The sequence below is a fragment of the Urocitellus parryii genome, chromosome 5, assembly GCF_045843805.1.
Source record: "Urocitellus parryii isolate mUroPar1 chromosome 5, mUroPar1.hap1, whole genome shotgun sequence".
NCBI lineage: Eukaryota > Metazoa > Chordata > Mammalia > Rodentia > Sciuridae > Urocitellus > Urocitellus parryii.
In genome coordinates, this window is record NC_135535.1 from 193,379,219 (window position 1) to 193,400,280 (window position 21,062).

At 33.0% G+C, this 21,062-nt stretch overlaps 1 protein-coding gene across 3 annotated transcripts in view; it reads left to right on the top strand.

Annotated features, from left to right (window-relative positions):
• The window catches only part of Shoc2 (SHOC2 leucine rich repeat scaffold protein), a 99,090-nt gene that overhangs the window by 45,106 nt on the left and 32,922 nt on the right, over nt 1-21,062 (top strand). For all 3 annotated transcript variants that reach the window (XM_026389188.2, XM_077799029.1, XM_077799030.1), the window contains exon 3: nt 8,440-8,577. In XM_026389188.2, coding sequence (XP_026244973.2) covers nt 8,440-8,577 — 138 coding nt within the window. The remainder of the gene's footprint in view (nt 1-8,439; nt 8,578-21,062) is intronic.

Consider the following 21,062-nt stretch of genomic DNA (forward strand, 5'->3'; position numbering starts at 1 on the left):
AAAAAGAAAGTGTGCCTCTGTCACAAATGTGTAATGCAATACAATTTACAAATCATGTAATCAGTATCCAAGTTGAAAATGGAACAGAAGACCACCCAAGAAGCCCTTCTTTCCATCACTACCTAACTCATTATCCCCATTAAGGGTGTCCTGGGATTTTGACTTCTGTACTTAATTCATCTTGCTTGCTTGTTTATAAATGGAGTCATATGTATTGTGTCAAACATCTTCCATTTGACATTTTTCATCTATTTTGCTTTATAAAAGTTATTCATTTTGTATTACCTAATATCCAATAATGTGAACCTACCACAATTTAACCATTCTAATGTTCTTTGGCAGTTTCTAATTTGAGGCTGATATAGTGCTATTACATTAGGATAATACAAGTCTTTTGGTAAACATGTTTCTAGTACATATACACACACTCTGGCAATGAAATTCCTGAACTTTTAATTTTTTGGCTTCCTTTCTCCCATCAGATTTTTCTTGGAATGTCTATATAGTTTCTGCTCATCTATTATTTAAGTATGTCTTTCCCCAACCTATTCAGCCAGCATCTTGTTTCTCCTATTTACCCATAATGTTGTGTATGTATATATGCACACTGATGTCTAAACTTCCTTTATGGCATTATGCTTTTCATTATATTTTTGTAGAGATCATAATTTTCCATAATTTTTAAGCGCAACATTGTCACATCATTATCCTATTAGCTCTATGTTCACAAACATGACCACTGCCACTGCACACCTTTTAGAATTGCTAAATTCCAAGGCACTATTAGAACTAGATGATAGTAAGAACTTTTTTTTTTTTATTGCTAGTTATAATGCAAAATGGTACAAGTACTTTAGAAGACAGACACTTTGGCACTGTCTTCACAGAGTTAAACATAGTCTTAACATATCCATCAGACATGCTTCTAGGTGTTTATCTAAATGAATTAAAAATTTTATGTCCACATAAAACCTGCATGTGATTGTTTTTAGCAACTTATTTGCCACTGTCAAAAATTGAAAGCAACCATGATGTCCTTTAGTAAGTGAATGGATAAACTATCAATCCAGAGAAAGAAATGAGGGGGACTTGGATATATATTGCTAAGGGAAAGGTAATCTGCTGCATCCTATATGATTCTAGCTACATGACATTCTGACAAAAGTGAAACTAAAACATCAATGGTTACAGGGGCTGAAGTATGAAATTTTCAGAGTGGTGAAACTATATGATATGGTAATTATATATACATAATAGTATACATTTATTATATACTATGGAACTGAACAGAGTGAATACTAATGTAAATTATTGGCTTTAATTATAATTCTGTTGGTCATAAACTTTAAACAAAAAGACCATGCTAAAGTAAGATGTTTTAGAATATGGGAATCTGTAGGGAAGTACAATTTTTCTGCAAACCTCTAAAATTGCTCTGAAAAATGAAGTTTATTAATTATGAAAACAAAACAAAACATACCACTCTTAGTATCCTTAATACTACTTCCTTAGTCAAAGCTAATGTCTGTATGCTGGCCAACAAACCCTTAGTGAATATAATTCCCAGTCACTTCATCTCCTACTACTTTCCTACTTTCATGCCTTGGAGTATTTGCACTTGCTGTTCCCTCAATTTGGAATACCCTTCCTCCAGATGTTCCCATTGCTTCTTCCTTCCTATTATGCAGACTTCTTCTCAAATGCTGCTTCATGTGGATTACTTTCTCTACTATCAGCATATCTATACCTTTTCCCCCCAATCATATTCTTAGACTTATTTTCTTTTATAGCTCTTAATACTTCTTGACATTGATTCTTTGTTATTTATTTTTTACTTATTAGACTGTAAGTTCTATGGAGGCAAGAATTTTCTCTTTCTCTGTGGTATCTCAAGCTAATAGAACAGAATCTAGAATATGATAGGTGCTTAATAAACATTTGTAGAATGAAGAATGAATGAAGTCCTTATTCTCTCTTAAGGAAAATTTATGTGGGGAGCCTAATTTAAAGTCAGCATATTTCTTAGTAACTATGGAATATGAGTTATAAAGATCGATAATCTTGGTAGCCAGTATCATCAATATGATAGCATGATGAATTCTCTTAACTGATCTACTTCACAGACAGGAAACTTATTGTGGTTCAGGAAACACTTCTCCATGTGTGATATGAGAGAGACTAGACTGTTAGTGTCTATTTCCTGAACCTCGTTTTTTCTGTTTTTATACACTTTCAATTTCAAAGAGAAACAAAAGCATAAAGGAGAAAATAAAACTCTAGGATTAACCAAAGACAAGTCATTGTTAATTTGAAAGGATAATAATCAAAATGTTATCTGAGATGGACTTAACATTTTGTTTTTTTTTATAATGTGTGGGTCATGAGGTAAAACAAGTGTTTAAAAGTATTAGATAACTGGACAGAGTATAGAAATAGTTAGAAATAGTGGTATAAAATGTTGTTGCTTAGATATTTAATATCCTATTCCTTATAAATGTAATATAGACCCTTATACTAAGTGTTTTCTGTTGTAGAATTTATCATATTTAAATATTTTAAATATTTCTGATTATTTGAATGTAAGAAGCTAGTGTAGTTACTAATGTTAATCTAAAGAAGAGAGGTTTTAAAACCATATTAGCCTTCCCGCTGAAAAATGTCTTAATTGCATTAAATGAGAAATCTGAATTACTTTTGAAAATATTTTTAAAGTTTTAGGGTGGCCTTTTGTAAAAGAAACTTCTCTGAAGTTATTAGACCTATTTTATTGACAAAAACTCAAGTTTTTGAGAGTTTTTCATGAGTCTTTTAACATTAAGGAGTGGATGTTGGAGAAAATCTTTTAAAAATTTTTTCAAATTTAACTTAGAATATCATATAATTTAGTTGTAAGTTGATTGTGCCTCATACCTCATGGACTCATGGACCAAATTTTGTGTGCTGATGTTACAGAATTACATTACTGTGTTTTAAATTTTCAGTGCCTTTAAGAATTACTAGGTTGTGAGAAAGAAGTGTTAGTGTTCTTGAGTGACGCTCTTCAGTGTGTCAATATGAACATGATATTCTGATATACTTGTATTGCTCAAGGGACCCTGCTTCTTGGGGAGAATTTAAGCTCAAAATAATTGTTATCACATGGTGATTTACACAAATCAAAAGAGACTTAAGTTACTTATGACATAATTTGAGTCTGGGTAATTATATACTAATTTCTAAACACTTCTTAGTGTTAATATTGAATGGTAAAGTCATGTTTTTGTTCTAATTGTTAATAATTTCTTTGCTTGTGAAGGTGTTAAACTTGTGTCCTGAGCAATGAGATAAATCCACAGATGACTGATAACAATATTTTGTTCTGTTTAAACCTATGAAATAGTTATTAGCATTTAAGAATATAAGATTTTATTTGGAAATCCATATTTTAAGTTTCTCTTGAGAAAGATTGGACAATATAGAGCTTTTATTCTAACATAGCACTGATTTTTACCTGAGGGCAATTTGGACAGTGTTTCAAAGAGGACTTTTGAACAGTGTCTGGAGACAGTTCAGATTTTCATGACTCATGTGTGCAGTGAGTAAAGGGCAGGGATGCTGCTGAAGCACAAAACGGCTTCCCATAACAAATTATCTGGTCCAGAAGGTCAGCGCTGAGATTGAGAAGTTCTGCAAAATAGTAATTTAATCTGAATTGAATCACACTTACTCCTTATGATTTAAGTTAGCCATATTCTTCATCCAGTTTACTTTTTTAAATTGCATGGTATCTTTACACTTTTGGTTGTATGTAGCTCTCTTTAGTGTAAATTACTTTTGTGGGAATTGAAACATCTTCAAGTATTTTTTGAAAAAGTGATGAAAAATCTTAGGTTTTATTCTAATATGAAGAGTATTAGTATCAAAGATTCCTGTTATCTTCATTCTTTCAATTAATGTGAGGTTTTGCACTAAGCATTATAATAGAGAAGATAAGCAAGTACATATGCTCTAAGGATTGCTGTGTTTTGGAGAATCATTCTATTAATTTATTATTATGTAATGCTTTCTATATCCCTGATGATTTTCCTAGCTTTGAAGTCTGCTTTGTCTGAAATTATAGCCATTCCAGCTTTGTCTTCATTGTTATTGTTGCATTTCTTCTCTATCATTTTTCTTTTGGTTTGCTTGTGTTTATATTTAAAAGAATGGATTTTTTTTTGTTCACTGACAGTCTTGTATTTTGATAGAGTTAGAACATTACATTTCAATATGAATTAGCTGATTTAAAATATTATTGATTATATTTGCTACTCTGCTGTGTGAGTTGAACTTGTTCTTTTTATGCCTTCTACTTTTTTCTGCCCTCTGTGACTTTAAATATTTTGTATTTTCTCCTTAGTATATCAATTATACATCTTTTATGTGTGTGCTTACGCACACATGCATGCATGCACTACCTGGAGTTTGTAGTATACATTTATTACTAATATAAGTCCACTTAATAGTGTTAGTACCTTATAACAGATTATTCCCATTTCTCCCATCTTTCCCTTATTAATGTTGCTGTCATTTCATTTAAGTGTAAGTTGTAATCTCCCAATATATTATTGCTATTACTATTTTGAACAAAATGTTGTATGTTAGATTGATTAAAGGAAAAGAAAAGATATTCTCTTTCTACATCTATCACTTCACTTTATTATTTTCTTGTTTGCATGGTTCCTGGAGAGAAGTCTGATGTAATTCTTATTTTTGTTCTTCTATATATACGGTGATTTATCTCCTCCTCCAGCCTCTTTCAAAAAAATGTTTGTCTTTGATTTTCTGCAGCTTTATATGCCTAGGAGAAGTATAAGATGATTTTTTTTCTTTTCATTTTGAGAATCTGGGGTAGGACTTCTGCAGGCAAAGCTCATGAGTGGCAGGGCTCCACACTCCCATTTTTTCTCATATATTCCACGTGCAGTTGTGTTATTGTTTTTATGTGGGGGTGGGGGCTTATGGGACATTGAACTCGGGGGACACTCGACCACTGATCGACATTCCCAGCCCTGTTTTGTATTTTATTTAGAGACAGGGTCTCGGTAATTGCTTAGTGCCTCACCATTGCTGCAGATGGCTTTGAACTTGTGATCCTCCTGCCTCAGCCTTCTGAGCTGCTGGGATTATAGGTGTGCACCACTCTGCCTGGCTCCACATGCAGTTTTCTTCAACTATTCTGCACTCTTTTCATCACGTAGTCAATTACCCTTTAAATGTAAATTTAAAGCTCCTGCCATGGATTCTACTCCTGGTACACTCTAAATTTCTGTATTTCTCTACACTTTGGGGGTCAGAAGTTTGCCCTTTTTCCTCAAGTCTCTGAAGTAGGTAAGAGGTGTTGTTGATGTTCTTTTGTTCATTCCTTTGCTTGTTTTGAGGACAGGAGTGATGACTTCCAAGTTCTTTACATGTCAGACTAGGAAACAAAAGTCAGCTGTAAGTTTATATAAAAGTTCTTTACCAAATTGAGATATTCTCCTTCTATTCCTAATTAGAGTTTGTTAAATGAATCCATTTTAATTTTTGTCAAATGCTTTTCTTCCATTAATCATCAATGATTTACTTCCTTAGACTTTGATACAGTGAATTACATTGAATGATTTTCAGATATTAAGCTGTGTTATATATCTAGAATTAATCTCACTTGATCAGGAGAAAGAGAGCTCTATATTTCCCTTTTTGTACTGCTTTTTTAATATCAACATGATGCTACTCTTATGAATTTGGAAATGTTCACTCCTTTTTCTGTGGGTTTGTTTTCTTTAAGAGATTGTATAAAATTGGTATAAATTCTTATGAAGCATTGGTAAGCCTCTAAAGAAATCACTGGATATAGGATTTTCTTTGAGAGGGAACTTTTAAATTGAGTAAAATAAAGTTTATTTAATGATTAAAGTACTACTAAGGGTTTTTTTTTTCCATCTTGCTTGAGTTTTGGTAGCTTGTAATTTGTGAGTAATTGGTCTTCTAAGTTTTTGAATTTATGATGATTAAGTTTGTAATATTTTCTTTTTGAAGACTTAATCATTGCTGTTTCATTGCTAATAATTATAATATGTTTTCTCTATTTTTTTTTTAAATCTAAGTCTCACTAGAGGGCTATCAGTATTGTTTTCTTCCCCTAAAGAACCAGTATTTACATTGAGTTATATAATTCTTTCCTGTTTTCAGTTGATTTGTACTCTTTTATTTCTTTTGCTTGGGCTTTTTTTTTTCTTTTTTTCTTCCTTTTGAGATAAGAATGTAATGATTTGAGAAGGCTTCTTAGTTTCTAGTATAAAAATTTAGAGCTATAGAGTTCCCTGTCAGCATTGGCTTGGCTGTGTTCCATAATTTTTTTATTGTTATAAAATATACATAAAATTTACCCTTTTAGCCATTTCGGAGCGTAGAGTTCATTGGTATTATGTATATTCACATTGTTATGCAACCATCATCATTACCCACCTCCAGAAGTTTGTCATCACCTGAGACTGAAAAATCTATACCCATTAAATAAATTGCTCCTCTTTCCCTTCAGAAACTGGTAACCACTATTCTACTTTCTGTGAATTTGACTATTCCAGCTACTCGTATTAGCGGGTATATATATAATTGTCCTTTTATGTTTGGCTCATTGCACTTTGCATAATGTCTTCAAAGTTCATGTTTAGCATTATCAGAATTTCATTCTTTTAAAAAGCTGTATAGTATTGCATCATTACTACATACCACATTTTGTTTAGCCATTCATTCATTGATGGACATTTGGTTAGACCCACCTGTTTGCTACTGTGAAAAATACTGTGAACATTGATATAGAAATATCTGAGTCCCTGATGCCAGTTCTTCTCAGTCTGTACACAGAAATGAAATTGCGGGATTATGTTAATTGTATATTAAATTTTTAAGAAGCTACTGTATGGTTTTCTACAGCACCCGTACCATTTTATATTCCCTTTAGACATCCCCAGATTTCCAGTTTGTTCATATCTTCACCAACACTTATTTTCTAGTGTTTTGATGGTAGTCATCCCATTTTTTTTAAAGATTTTTTTTTTCCACAATATCTATCCTGTGTGTTTATTTTTATGTGGTGCTCAGGATTGAACCCAGGGCCTTACACATGCTAGGTAAGTGCTCTGTCACTGAGCTACAGCCCCAGCCCCATGTTTTGTAGTAGTAGTCATTCTAATAGGTGTGAAATGATATCTCATTGTTTTAGTGTGAATTTCCCTAATGATTAGAGATTTGAATACTTTTTCATGTGTGACCATTTATTTATTTTTTGGAGAAATATCTACTGAAGTCCTTAGTCCATTTTTAAATCATCTTCCTTAGGGTGTTTTGGTTATATTGTTTTATTGAAGTTTTTTATATTTTCTGAATATTAATCCCTTATCTACATGATTTGCAAATATTTTCTCCCATTCTGTAGTATGCATTTTTCACTCTCTTGATAGTATTCTTTGCACAAAAGGTTTAATTTGATGAAATGAAATTTAATTGCATTTATAATATGTAGCTTGATAATGTGCTTCAATCTTTTAACAGAATGTACTGGGGAAATATTTTCTTTTCTATACTTTTAAAGTTCTGTTAAATTGAGAAGTCACTTTTATTTATAAAAATGTCTATGTAACATCAGAATATATGCCCTTTTTAAAGCATATATATATTTTGAGGTATACAGTCTTCCTCCATCTAAACTCCAGATGTATCTGAGCTGGGTGCAGTGGCACACACCTGTAATCCTAGCCACTTGGGAGCCTGAAGCAGGAGGACCAAGAGTTCAAAACCAGCCTCAACAAAAGTGAGGCCCTAAGCAACTCAGTGAGGCCCTGTCTCTAAATAAAATATAAAATAGGGCTGGGGATGTGGCTCAGTGGTCTAGTGCCCCTGAGTTCAATCCCTGGTACCACCCCCACAAAAAAAGAATGTATCATTGTGCTAAATTTATTAAGAACATTAGTCAGCTTTTAAAATTTGGACCATGTCAATCAACATTTGTGGTTGAATTTGCTACTTAAATATATGATATGGAGGCTGGGATGTAGCTGTTTGTAAAGTACGTTCTTAGTAGGTGTGAGACCCTGGGTTCAGTCTTCAGGACAAAAAGGAAAAAAAACCTCACATGACACAGATTGCTGAAGTAATCATTTACAAGCAATATTTTCATTTTATTAGATGTCATTTTGAAATAACAGTTTAAAATTTTATGTTCAACTTTGAACTTTTTCAGAAAGAGTAATTATGATAGCTTTTTCTACTAACAATCCAAGTATGTTCACTGATTTACCATTTTGAAATAAAAGTTGCCTGTATAATATTATATTTACATTTATATTTAAAAATCATAAAATTTCCTCCCTTGCTTACTTGTATTACCTGGTATGATTTAATAATGCTTATTAAATTATTATGTTGGTCAATTTACAGGTGAATTATGTAACCTCATTACGCTGGATGTAGCCCACAATCAACTTGAACATCTTCCAAAGGAGATTGGAAACTGCACACAGATAACCAACCTTGACTTGCAGCACAATGAACTGCTAGACCTCCCAGATACTATAGGTATGAGAGAAGAAAGAAGATATTGATGTTTATTTATAGCTATCTAGATATTTAAAGGATTATTTTTATCCATTTTGGTAACAAAAATTAGAAATTATGAAAGTAGTATATAAGTAAGTACTAGTACTTTTAAGACTGTATTTGAAATCTTTTCCATTTCTTGACAAGAAAATTTTAGGAAATGAACTCAGATTATAAAGAATATTAAATACCTTATACATATTCTACTATAGCTTATTATAAAATGCTGGAGTTTTGGTTTTGTTATTTCAGAATGTTACATGGAGGAGGTCACTTCTTCGCTAAAGTAGGCCATGCTGAAAAATAAAGTCATTGCTGTTAAGTTTTTAAACATGGCCAGTATAGTTTAAAGGTTGCTCCTTTGTAATTTTGGGGGTGATAAGAAAAGAGATGTCTTGAAGTGCAAAATATGTCTTGAAGACTTCATCACACTGCAGAAAGTTTGAGCTGACCATGATAATGTTCTGTATTTATATAGTCTTAGTAGAAATTTATGGGCTTTTGAAAAAACAGAATTAGTATTTTTAAAAATTATAATGGCTTTTTAGTTATTTGTGTAATATAAGAATAGTATACTGCTTATTTAGCAAATTATCATTTAATTTGTATAAGTTTAATAAATAATTTTTCAGAGATGCTATTACTGAATTGTTTGAGACTTAGGATGGTCTTTCTTCAGGAGGATTTTTGTTTGCCTGTGGTTGGTACATAGGGGGACCACTGTAATCAATCCATGTTCATGGCCTGAGATTTTTCTGGTTCATTAGGTGGTACAAAGGTTTGTTACAGAGTATTGGAAGACTGTTTTATCTCTAGTTTACCTTTATTAGTAGGGTACAGCATGATGGGTCCCATTCCTGTCAGGTCCTAGATTTGACTCTTGCCAGAAACTTAGCCTGTTAGCCCAGGTTAGGAAAGTGCTCAAAATCTTTAGTCTTTTGTTTGTTTATGTTGTCTGATATTTAGTTCTTGTTAGCTCTCTGATTTTTATTTTGGAAGATGGTTTCTAGAGTTTTTTTAATGGGATGGTTTGATTACCCCTGCCCCCAAGGAAATTGTTAAGAAATTTTAAAATCCGGTTATGTGAGACAACATCTGGTTATGCATATATAAAAGCTTGCTGAGACTTAGTTATAATTATTATCCATTGTAAACCTATGCTTTCCTGAATTCTTGTCATGACTGTTTGTCATATTCTTATTTGTAGTGGTAACAGGTTAACTATTCTGGTTTACTTAATTGAATGCTTCTCTGAAAGGCAAGATTATCTGTAACACTTAATGAATTGTTCTTATAGCCATAGTGAATATTCTGCCAAATTTCCTATATGAGATTAATATTTATGGTTCAATATAATAGGAACCAAGAACAACAATTTCTTAATTTTTCTTTCTTCAAAATCTATTGAAATGGCCATGATGAACAAAGAAGTGATCCTGGAAGAAACAAAGAATAGAAAGAACATGTATTATATTCATAAAACAGATCAGACTGATTAAGAAAGGAAACAATAAAATACAAATTTTAGAAATATGCTTGCTAAATCAAATTCAGTGGAAAATGCTGTATAATAAGTGAACACAAAGATAGTGATATGTAGGATAAAGTAGAAGTTCTCTCAAATCTGTAACAGAAAGATGGGAATATATGTAAGAAAAGTGAAAAGTTATGAGAAAGAAAACTAGACATTCTAGAAAGAAAGAAAATACTGGTATAATCCAATGAACAAATTAATAAATAATTTTATACTAGACTTATTTCCTAAACTTGATTAAAACCCAGATAATAAAGATAATTGCTTTCCAAGAAGAAATAATGAAGAAAAGTACTTTTAGTAAAAGTTTTAAAAATCGGATTCATTGACTTGTTTGCCATAATAATGTTATAGAACCTGTCTTTGTTTAGTTTTGGTTTCAGGGTAATGCTGTCCAACATACAGTAAGTTGGGAATGCTCCTTCTCTTCCGTTTTTGGAACAGTTTATATGAAATTGACATTATTTACATCCTTTACTATTGATAACTCCTCACCCAGACATCCTCAATGGTGATTTTTTTCCTTTTTTTGAATGCTTTTTAAAGCAATTCAAATTTCTTTAAAGGTTTTGGGCTATTCAGGTTATCACTTTCTTCTTGAGTAAACTTGGTCGTGTGTGTGTGTGTGTGTGTGTGTGTGTGTGTGTGTGTGTGTGTGTATAAGGATATGTTAATTTCATTTGAGTTGTTATTAAAGGCATGAAGTTTATAACATTTTCTTATATTTAATATCTACAGAATCTGTAGTTATGCCACCTCTCTCATTCTTGATATTAGTAAATTGTATTTTCTCCCCCTCCCAGTATTCTGATTAAAGGTCTGTCAGTTTTATTGCTCCTCTCAAGGTTTTGATTTTTTTACCTATTTTTGTTCATTGATTTCCATTTTGAACTTTTTATTTTCTTTCATCTGCTCACTCTGAATTTTATTTGCTGTTTTTTCTAATTTCTCATGGAAGGAGCTTGAGGTCATTGAGTCTTCCTTCTCTTTTCGTAAAGATATTTGGTGCTATAACTTTCTTTTTAAGTTAGCATCTCACAAATTCTGATATGCAATGTGTTCCTTCTTTCTGTTACTAATTTCTAATTTTTTTCCATGTGGGGAAGAACACAACCTTGTGTCTTGAATCCTTTTTAATGTATTGAAACTTTATGATGCAGTATGTGGTCTGTCTTGTTAAATATTCTGTGTGCAATTGAATGTATATTCTACTTTTAATGAATGTGGTGTTTTGTAAATGTCAGTCATGTACCATTGTGCAGATGAGGTAACCAGTGAATTTATTTTACTTCCTGCGTTTTGGGGGTCTATTTTCCTTCTAATTTTTTTTAATAGTGTCTGGACAAGTAACATACACTATTTATTGTTCTAATTCCTAATCTTCAATTTTATATTAGTCTTAATGTTCATCAGCAGTATTGTTGCCATAGTTGCTGTAGTCAATATTTACATGGTTTAAGTTAATCTTCTAGTTTCTTCAAACATAGTAAATGGGAACAGTAGTGTCCCTGTTGTGTTTGTAGCCTTTTTACTTGAACAGATTGAATGGGTATAAAATCACTGGATTTGACTTCCTTTTCTTGAGGATGTTAGTAGAACTAAGAGGTAGTTTTATTGTCTTTTGGAATTGAATGATCAAAACTATGAGGTCAGTCCATTTTTTTCTCATTATAAATGACTTAATCTTTTTGCCTGGCCACTCAAAGTGTTGTTCTTTATTTCTGAAATTAAAAACTAGATTTTATTTCTCAGTGTTGTGGTTCCAAGGTTACATTTCCCTAGTATGCTCTGGACCAACTCAACATATATGTGTAATTTTTATTTCAGTATAGATTTTGAATATATAGTGGTATATTTAATTTGTTATGTTTTTATGTTGAAAATGTCTTTATTTTGAACAACCAGCTAATTAAGACTGTAAAGGAAAAAATATTTAATCTTAGCATGATAACTTCCATCAAGTGTCATTTTCAAAAAATAACTTTTTTAAAAATAAAATCCAAAAATCTTGCTTTGTTTCTGAAAGAAAAGCAAAATGTTGCTTTACTACTATTGCAGATCAGAAAGGAGAAACAAAATTTAAGATACTCAAGTTTAAGTTAGGTTCTTCTCATTGGTGCTTAGTCACTGTGTATTTCTATTCCTCTTTCCACATTTTTTATTAGTGTATTTTAGTTGTACATAATGATGGCATTTGTTGTTACATATTCCAGTTATCACTACCCAGCACTTCTAGTCTGCCACACCCTGATCCCTCTCTTCTATTGATCTCCCATTGATTTTCATTAGATCCTCTTCCCCCCACCTCCTTTTCTTTTCTCTTTTAGCTCCCACAGATGAAAGAACCTTGGACCTTTTGAATTTGGCTTATTTCGCTTAACATAGTGGTCTCAAGTTTCGTCCATTTCTTGCAAATGATATATTTTATTCTTCTTTATGAATGAATAAAACTCCATTGTGAATATATACCACATTTCCTTTATCCATTCATCTGTTGATGAACACCTAGACTGGTTCCACCGTGTGGCTATGAATTGTGCTGACTATAAATATGGTTATGCCTGGATCATACATTAAAGTATGATGAATTTCTTTTGGAAAAATACTGAGGAGTATTGTATACCTGGGTCATATGGTATCTTAATGCCTAGTTTTTTGAGGAACCTATATATTGATTTCCATAGTGGTTGTACTAATCTACAATCCTAACAGTGTAAAAGTTTCTTTTTCTCCACATCTTCTCCAGCATTTATCATTGTTTGTATTTTTTTTTTTAAGAGAGAGAGAATGAATCTTTTTTTGTAGATGGACACAACACAATGCCTTTATTTTACCTGTTGCTGAGAATCCAATCCGGGTCCCGCCCGTGCTAGGCGAGTGCTGTACCGCTGAGCCACAATCCCAGCCCCTCATTGTTTGTATTCTTGATGACCGCTTTTTTGGAGTTTTTATTGTTTTAGAAGTTGAATCCAAGGGCACTTTTACCACTCAGCTACATCTCCTTCCATTTTTTATTTTGAGATGGGTCTCAATAAGTTAATGAGGCTGACCTGGAACTTGTGAATCTCCCATCTCAGCCTTCAGAGTTGCTGGGATTACAGGTGTACACTACTGCACCTGGCTGTGACTGCCATGAGATGAAATCTCTATGTAGTTTTGTTTTGCATTTCCCTAATTGTTAATGATGTTAAACATTTTTTTTCCTGTATTTTGTTAGTTATTGAGAAGTGTCTGTATTTATTTGAGTTATTTGTTTCTGTTGTTGTTGTTGTTGTCTGAATTCTTGGGCTGGGGATGTGACTCTAACTGTAGCGTGCTCGCCTGGCATGTGTGCGGCCCGGGTTCGATTCTCAGCACCATATACAAAGAAAGATGTTATGTCCGCCGAAAACTAAAAAATAAATAAATAAATTCTCTCTTAAAAAAAAAACTAAAAAATAAATATTAAAAAATTCTCTCTAAAAAAGAAAGTTGTTTGAATTCTTTATTCTAGATGATAATCCTCTTTCAGAAGAATAGCAAAGATTTTCTTCCATTTATGGTCTTTCTCTCGTCACATTCCTAATTGTTGCCCTTGCTGGGCAGAAGCTTTTTAATTTGATGCTTTCCCATTTATTAATTCTTTGCATTATTTCCTAAGTTATTGGGGTTCTATTGAGAAAGTCTTTGCCTGTGTCTAAAAGCTGGCATGTTGACTCGAATATCTTTTCTTCTAGGAGTTTTCTTCTAGGAGTTGCATAGTTTCCAGTCTAATTCTGAAGTCTTTGACTCACTTTGAATTGGTTATTGTGTAGGGGAAGAGATAAGGGGCTAGATTCATTCTTCTACATAGGGATAACCAGTTTTCCCAGCACCATTTGTTAAAGAGGTTATCTTTTCTCCAGTGCATGTTTTTGGCACCTTTGTCAAGGATCAGATGACTGTGGGTTTGTCTCTGTCTTCTGTTCTTTACCATTGGTCTGTGTGTCTGTTTTTATGCCAGTATTATTCAGTTTTTGATATTGCGGCTCTGTAGTGTAATTTGAAGTCAGGTATTGTGGTGCCTCCAGCATTGCTTTTTTGCTTAGAATTGCTTTGGCTGTTCTGGGTTTTTTATTCTTCCAAATGAATTTTAGGACTTTTTTTTTTTTTTCCTAGTTCCATGACGAATGTCATTGGAATTTTGATGGGGTTGCATTGAATCTGTATTCTGCTTTTGGTAGTATGATTATTTTAACAATATCCTGTCTATCCATGAAGATAGAAGATCTTTTCTGAGGTCTTCTTCAATTTCTTTCTTCAGTCTTCCATAATTTTTATTGTAGATCTTTTACTCCCTTGGTTAGATTTATTCCTAGGTTGTTTGATTGGTTAGGGTTTTGTTGTTTGCAAATGGAATTGTTTTCTGATTTTTTTTTCCCCCTCTGTGGATTCATTGTTGCTATTTAGGAAAGCCATTGATCTTTTTTTTTTTTTTTTTTTTAATGTTGGTTTTGTAACCTGCTACTTTGCCAAATTTGTTTATTAGCTCTGGCAATCTTCTGGTGGAGTTTTAGGATCATCTAAGTATAGGCACTATGTATTCCTTAGAATAAGGTGGATGCTAGACACTATTGGTTTTTGAGTTCATCAAGCAAATTCGAGCCTCAAGGTCTTTTTATGTATTGTATCTCTGCTTAAACCTCCATTCTCCTAAATATTGATATAACTTTTTTACTAATTCAGTCGATCAAATGAATATATGGGACGTGGTCAGCAATCTACCCTATCATTTCTAACAGTTTATATTTTTGTGCGTGTATTTGTATCCTTATTAAATAATAATCTATGGATGATACAGTTAGAGCACTAAAATGAAAAGTTTTGGTACACAGAAAGCATCTAATTTTAATCCATAGCCATTTGATTTCATCATATATTGAAAATCTGACAGAATAAGAAATGATATTGGATGGTAAAATCTCCGAGAAAGTAGGACTAGGGTTCTTTGGATTCACTTCCTTTGACAAAGGGTAACTTCTTCTCTGTCTTGGTTTTCTTGATCATTCTGTATCTTTTTTTAATTAAAAGTAATTCTTCTGAGTTTATATTACAAATATGAAAACATTTATCTTCATTATTAATATCTTAAAATTAAGATGTTATATCAAAACAACATGTGCCTCATGTCTAGCATATGCATGGTCAGATTATGTTTTGGAAATCAATAAGAATAGAAACATTAACAATAAGAAATTTTTAAGTAATATTGTACTTATTTTATATCTTTTGATAGTGGTCAGCAAATAGAGTATTATTATTTTGAGTAAAGGTAGTTAATAAATACTATTTTTAAAATTTTTTATGATATCAGTCATTTCTCATTTACCATGTTTATTAGAATATTTTTTTTCTTTTTTAATCATTTTTATCCCCAAGATTATGTAGCAGAAGGCTCAGGTTTGGTGAGGATTTGAACCTTTGAATCTTGATCTGTTTTACATCTTAGCAGTCTTAATTGATTTTTGAGATTCTCCCTTTCACCTGTTGGAGAAAAGTGATTCACCTGAAATAGTATTGGCAAACTTGATAGGAATGTGTTTCTCTTGATACTGTTTCTCCCTCTCTGCTTCCAGCCTAGTTCTTCAAAAGTATAACTTAATATGAAAAAATAAATACCCAACTCCTGTCTTGGAGAGTTGATGCTAGTCAGAGAGCAGCTGCCATACTATTTTTCCCCTTGGGCTAAAGAATGTTGCCATGAACTCACAACTGAAAAATCATATCTTTTATCACCTTATAATCACTTTTCTAAAAATTACTATTTCCATAACTTTCATTGTCTCTTTTCATTGTAAGTGTACCAGAATGTTTTAACACCCCTTTCATTATTCATCAGTACTCCTAAAGTAACTATTATTCCTTGGCAACAATCTCTGCCATTTACTTCCAGTTTGAGCAGTGCCAGGATTACTGAGAGCTCATAGTATGTAGGAAATGGGGAGGGGCAGCTTGTTGCAGTTAAGTAAGAGAGTGCTTAAAAGCATACTTAGTTTTCTGATTTAGCCATTAGTTCACCCTGTTGAAGAATAAAAAGTACATTCTTTCGTATAAATATTTTCTAAGTCAAGAGTTAACTATGAATGGACAAAATTATTACAAGACATTTTGATTCAGACTGATCCTGATATCCTTAAATGTTTCTGGGATTTCTGGTGGTTTTATGACATCTTGGAGACTAAGGGTCTGAAGTAGGAGAAATATTTTACTTTCTTGTTTTGTATCAAAATTAGATAAAGAGAAATAGGCAACAAAACCTTGCCTTCAAGGAAAGTTCACAAAGGTCCTTTTTTGTTGCAGTATTATGTAAGTAGAGTTTTAGGTAATTGTAATGTAGCTTATTTAACAACTTTACTAGTTTTCTTTTTAATGATGGTTTTCTTTTTCTTTCCTTTTTTTTTGAATTGAGTTTTTGGTGACTTCGATTTGCTTTTTTTTTTTTCCCAGTTAGTTTACAGGGTGGGGAAAGATATTTTTGTCATTTTGTCTTTAGAACTGTGTTCTTTCTACTAATTTTTTGCTGCTTTGTTAAATAAGATCAAGAAGACTTAAGTTAGTCTTACTCAAAAGTTAACACTTGATTAACTTAAAGGTGCTGATTATATTTGCTGAAATGGAAAGCACCTAATTTTAATTCATAGCCATTTGATTTCACCATATTTTGAAAATCTGACAGCATGAGAAAGCAAGCTGTCAAAGTTAAGGAAACTGCCAGGGATTGACAGTGATTACCCTACATTTATTTGTAGAAGCTCAGCTATAGTGATTTTATTTCTTAGTTGCAATGACTATATCTTGATTTCTAGGTTGCAGTTTAGGTTATTGTTAAAACCACCCATTGAAAGAAGTTAGAGACAAACCATTGTAGAGGGAAAATTATAATGTCCAACTTGGGATGTCACTTTTTTTTTTTTTTCCTGGTGTAAGAGTTTTGCTATTTCATCCTTAATTTTTTTTAATTTATTTTTTATTTTTTTTATTTTATTTTTTTTATTGGTTGTTCACAACATTACAAAGCTATTGACATATCATATTTCATACATTAGATTGAAGTGGGTTATGAACTCCCAATTTTACCCCAAATGCAGATTGCAGAATCACGTCGGTTACACATCCACAATTTTACATAATGCCCAATTAGTAATTGTTGTATTCTGCTACCTTTCCTATCCCCTACTATCCACCCTCCCCTCCCCTCCCATCTTCTCTCTCTACCCCATCTACTGTAATTCATTTCTCTCCTTGTTTATTTTCCCAATCCCCTCACAACCTCTTATATGTAATTTTTTATAGCAATGAGGGTCTCCCTTCATTTCCATGCAATTTCCCTTTTCTCTCCCTTTCCCTCTCATCTCATGTCTCTATTTAATGTTAATCTTTTCTTCCTGCTCTTCCTCCCTGCTCCGTTCATAGTTGCTCTCATTATATCAAAGAAGACATTTGGTATTTGTTTTTTAGGGATTGACTAGCTTCACTAAGCATAATCTGCTCTAGTGCCATCCATTTCCCTGCAAATTCTATGATTTTGTCATTTTTTTATTGCTGCATAGTACTCCATTGTGTATAGATGCCACATTTTTTTTTATCCATTCATCTATTGAAGGGCATCTGGGTTGGTTCCACAGTCTAGCTATTATGAATTGTGCTGCTATGAACATTGATGTGGCAGCATCCCTGTAGCATGCTCTTTTAAGGTCTTCAGGGAATAGTCCTAGAAGGGCAATAGCAGGGTCAAATGGTGGTTCCATTCCCAGCTTTCCCAGGAATCTCCAAACTGCTTTCCAAATTGGCCGCACCAATTTGCAGTCCCATCAGCAATGTACAAGAGTACCCTTTTCTCCACATCCTCGCCAGCACTTGTTGTTGTTTGACTTCATAGTGGCTGCCAATCTTACTGGAGTGAGATGGTATCTTAGGGTGGTTTTGATTTGCATTTCTCTGACTGCTAGAGATGGTGAGCATTTTTTCATGTACTTGTTGATTGATTGTATATCCTCCTCTGAGAAGTGTCTATTTAGGTCCTTGGCCCATTTGTTGATTGGGTTATTTGTTATCTTATTGTCTAATTTTTTGAGTTCTTTGTATACTCTGGATATTAGGGTTCTATCTGAAGTGTGAGGAGTAAAAATTTGTTCCCAGGATGTAGGCTCCCTATTTACCTCTCTTATTATTTCTCTTGCTGAGAAAGAAACTTTTTAGTTTGAGTAAGTCCCATTTGTTGATTCTTGTTATTAACTCTTGTGCTATGGGTGTCCTATTAAGGAATTTGGAGCCCAGCCCCACAATATGTAGATCGGAGCCAACTTTTTCTTCTATCAGACGCAGAGTCTCTGATTTGATATCAAGCTCCTTGATCCATTTTGAGTTAACTTTTGTGCATGGCGAGAGAAAGGGATTCAGTTTCATTTTGTTGCATATGGATTTCCAATTTTCCAGCACCATTTGTTGAAGATGCTATCCTTCCTCCATTGCATGCTTTTAGCCCCTTTATCAAATATAAGATAGTTGTAACTTTGTGGATTAGTCTCTGTGTCCTCTATTCTATACCATTGGTCCACCCGCCTGTTTTGGTACCAGTACCATGCTGTTTTTGTCACTATTGCTCTGTAATATAGTTTGAAATCTGGTATCACTATACCGCCTGATTCACACTTCCTGCTTAGAATTGCTTTTGCTATTCTGGGTCTTTTATTTTTCCATATGAATTTCATGATTGCTTTATTTCTACAAGAAATGCCGTTGGGATTTTGATTGGCATTGCATTAAACCTATAGAGAACTTTTGGTAATATCGCCATTTTGATAATGTTAGTTCTGCCTATCCATGAACAGGGTATATTTTTCCATCTTCTAAGATCTTCTTCTACTTCTCTCTTTAGGGTTCTGTAGTTTTCATTGTATAAATCTTTCACCTCTTTTGTTAGGTTGATTCCCAAGTATTTTATTTTTTTGGAGGATATTGTGAATGGAGTGTTTTTCCTCATTTCCGTTTCAGAAGTTTTGTCGCTGATATACAGAAATGCCTTTGATTTATGCGTGTTGATTTTATATCCTGCCACTTTGCTGAATTCATTTATTAGTTCTAGTAGTTTCTTTGTAGACCCTTTTGGGTCTTCTAGGTATAGAATCATGTCATCTGCAAATAGTGATAATTTAAGTTCTTCTTTTCCTATTTTTATGCCTTTAATTTCTTTCGTCTGTCTAATTGCTCTGGCCAGTGTTTCGAGAACTAAATTGAATAGAAGTGGTGATAGAGGGCATCCCTGTCTTGTTCCAGATTTTAGAGGGAATGCCTTTAACTTTTGTCCATTCAGAATGATGCTAGCCTGAGGCTTAGCATAGATAGCTTTTACAATGTCAAGGTAAGTTCCTGTTATCCCTAGTTTTTCTAATGTTTTGAACATAAAGGGATGCTATACTTTGTCGAATGCTTTCTCTGCGTCTATCAAGATGATCATGTGGTTCTTATCTTTAAGTCTATTGATGTGGTGAATAACATTTATTGATTTCCGTATATTGAACCATCATTGCATCCCAGGGATGAATCCTACCTGATCATGGTGCACAATTTTTTTGATGTGTTTTTGTATTCGATTCGCCAGAATTTTATTGAGGATTTTTGCATCTAGGTTCATTAGAGATAAAGGTCTGTAGTTTTCTTTCTTTGAGATGTCTTTGTCTGGTTTCAGAATCAGGGTGATGTTGGCCTCACAGAATGAATTTGGAAGAGCTCCCTCTTTTTCTATTTCCTGAAATAACTTGAAAAGTATTGGTATTAATTCTTCTTTAAAGGTTTTGTAAAACTCTGCTGTATACCCATCCGGTCCTGGGCTTTTCTTGGTTGGTAGTCTTTTGATGGCTTCTTCAATTTCATCCATTGATATTGGTCTGTTTAAGTTGTGAGTATCCTCCTGACTCAGTCTGGGCAAATCATATGACTTAAGAAATTTATCGATGTCTTCACTATCTTCTATTTTATTGGAATATAGGTTTTCAAAATAATTTCTAATTGTCTTCTGTATTTCTGTAGCATCTGTTGTGATATTGCCTTTTTCATCCCGTATGTTAGTAATTTGAGTTCTCTCTCTTCTTCTCTTCGTTAGCATGGCTAAAGGTGTGTCGATCTGATTTATTTTTTCGAAGAACCAACTTCAATAGTTTCTTTTGTTTCAATTTCATTGATTACCGCTCTGATTTTAATTATTTCTTGCCTTCTGCTACATTTGCTGTTATTTTGCTCTTCCTTTTCTAGGGCTTTGAGATGAAGTGTGAGCTCATTTATTTGTTGGTTTTTCCTTTTTTTGAGGAATGACCACCAGGCAATGAATTTTCCTCTTAAAACTGCTTTCATCGTGTCCCATAGATTCCGATATGCTGTGTCTGTATTTTCATTTATCTCTAAGAATTTTTTGATTTCCTCCTTTATGTCTTCTGTAACCCATTGATCATTCAGTAACATATTGTTCATTTTCCATGTGATGAAGGATTTTTCCTTCCTCCTTTTATCATTGATTTCAAGTTTCTTTCCATTATGATCAGATAAAATGCATGGTATTATCTCCACCCCTTTATATTTACTGAGGGTTGCCCTGTGGCATAATATATGGTCTATTTTTGAGAAGGATCCATGTGCTGCTGAAAAAAAGTATATCCATTTGATAATGGTTGATATATTCTATATATGTCAGTTAAGTCTAGGTTATTGATTGTGGTATTGAGTTCTATAGTTTCTTTATTCAACTTTTGTTTGGAGGATCTGTCCAATGGTGAGAGAGGTGTGTTGAAGTCACCCATAATCTTGAACTTGAGGAGAATTTGTTTTATGAATGTCGCAGCGCCATTATTTGGTGCATAAATATTGATAATTGTTATGTCTTGTTGGTGAATGGTTCCTTTTAACAGTATATAATGTC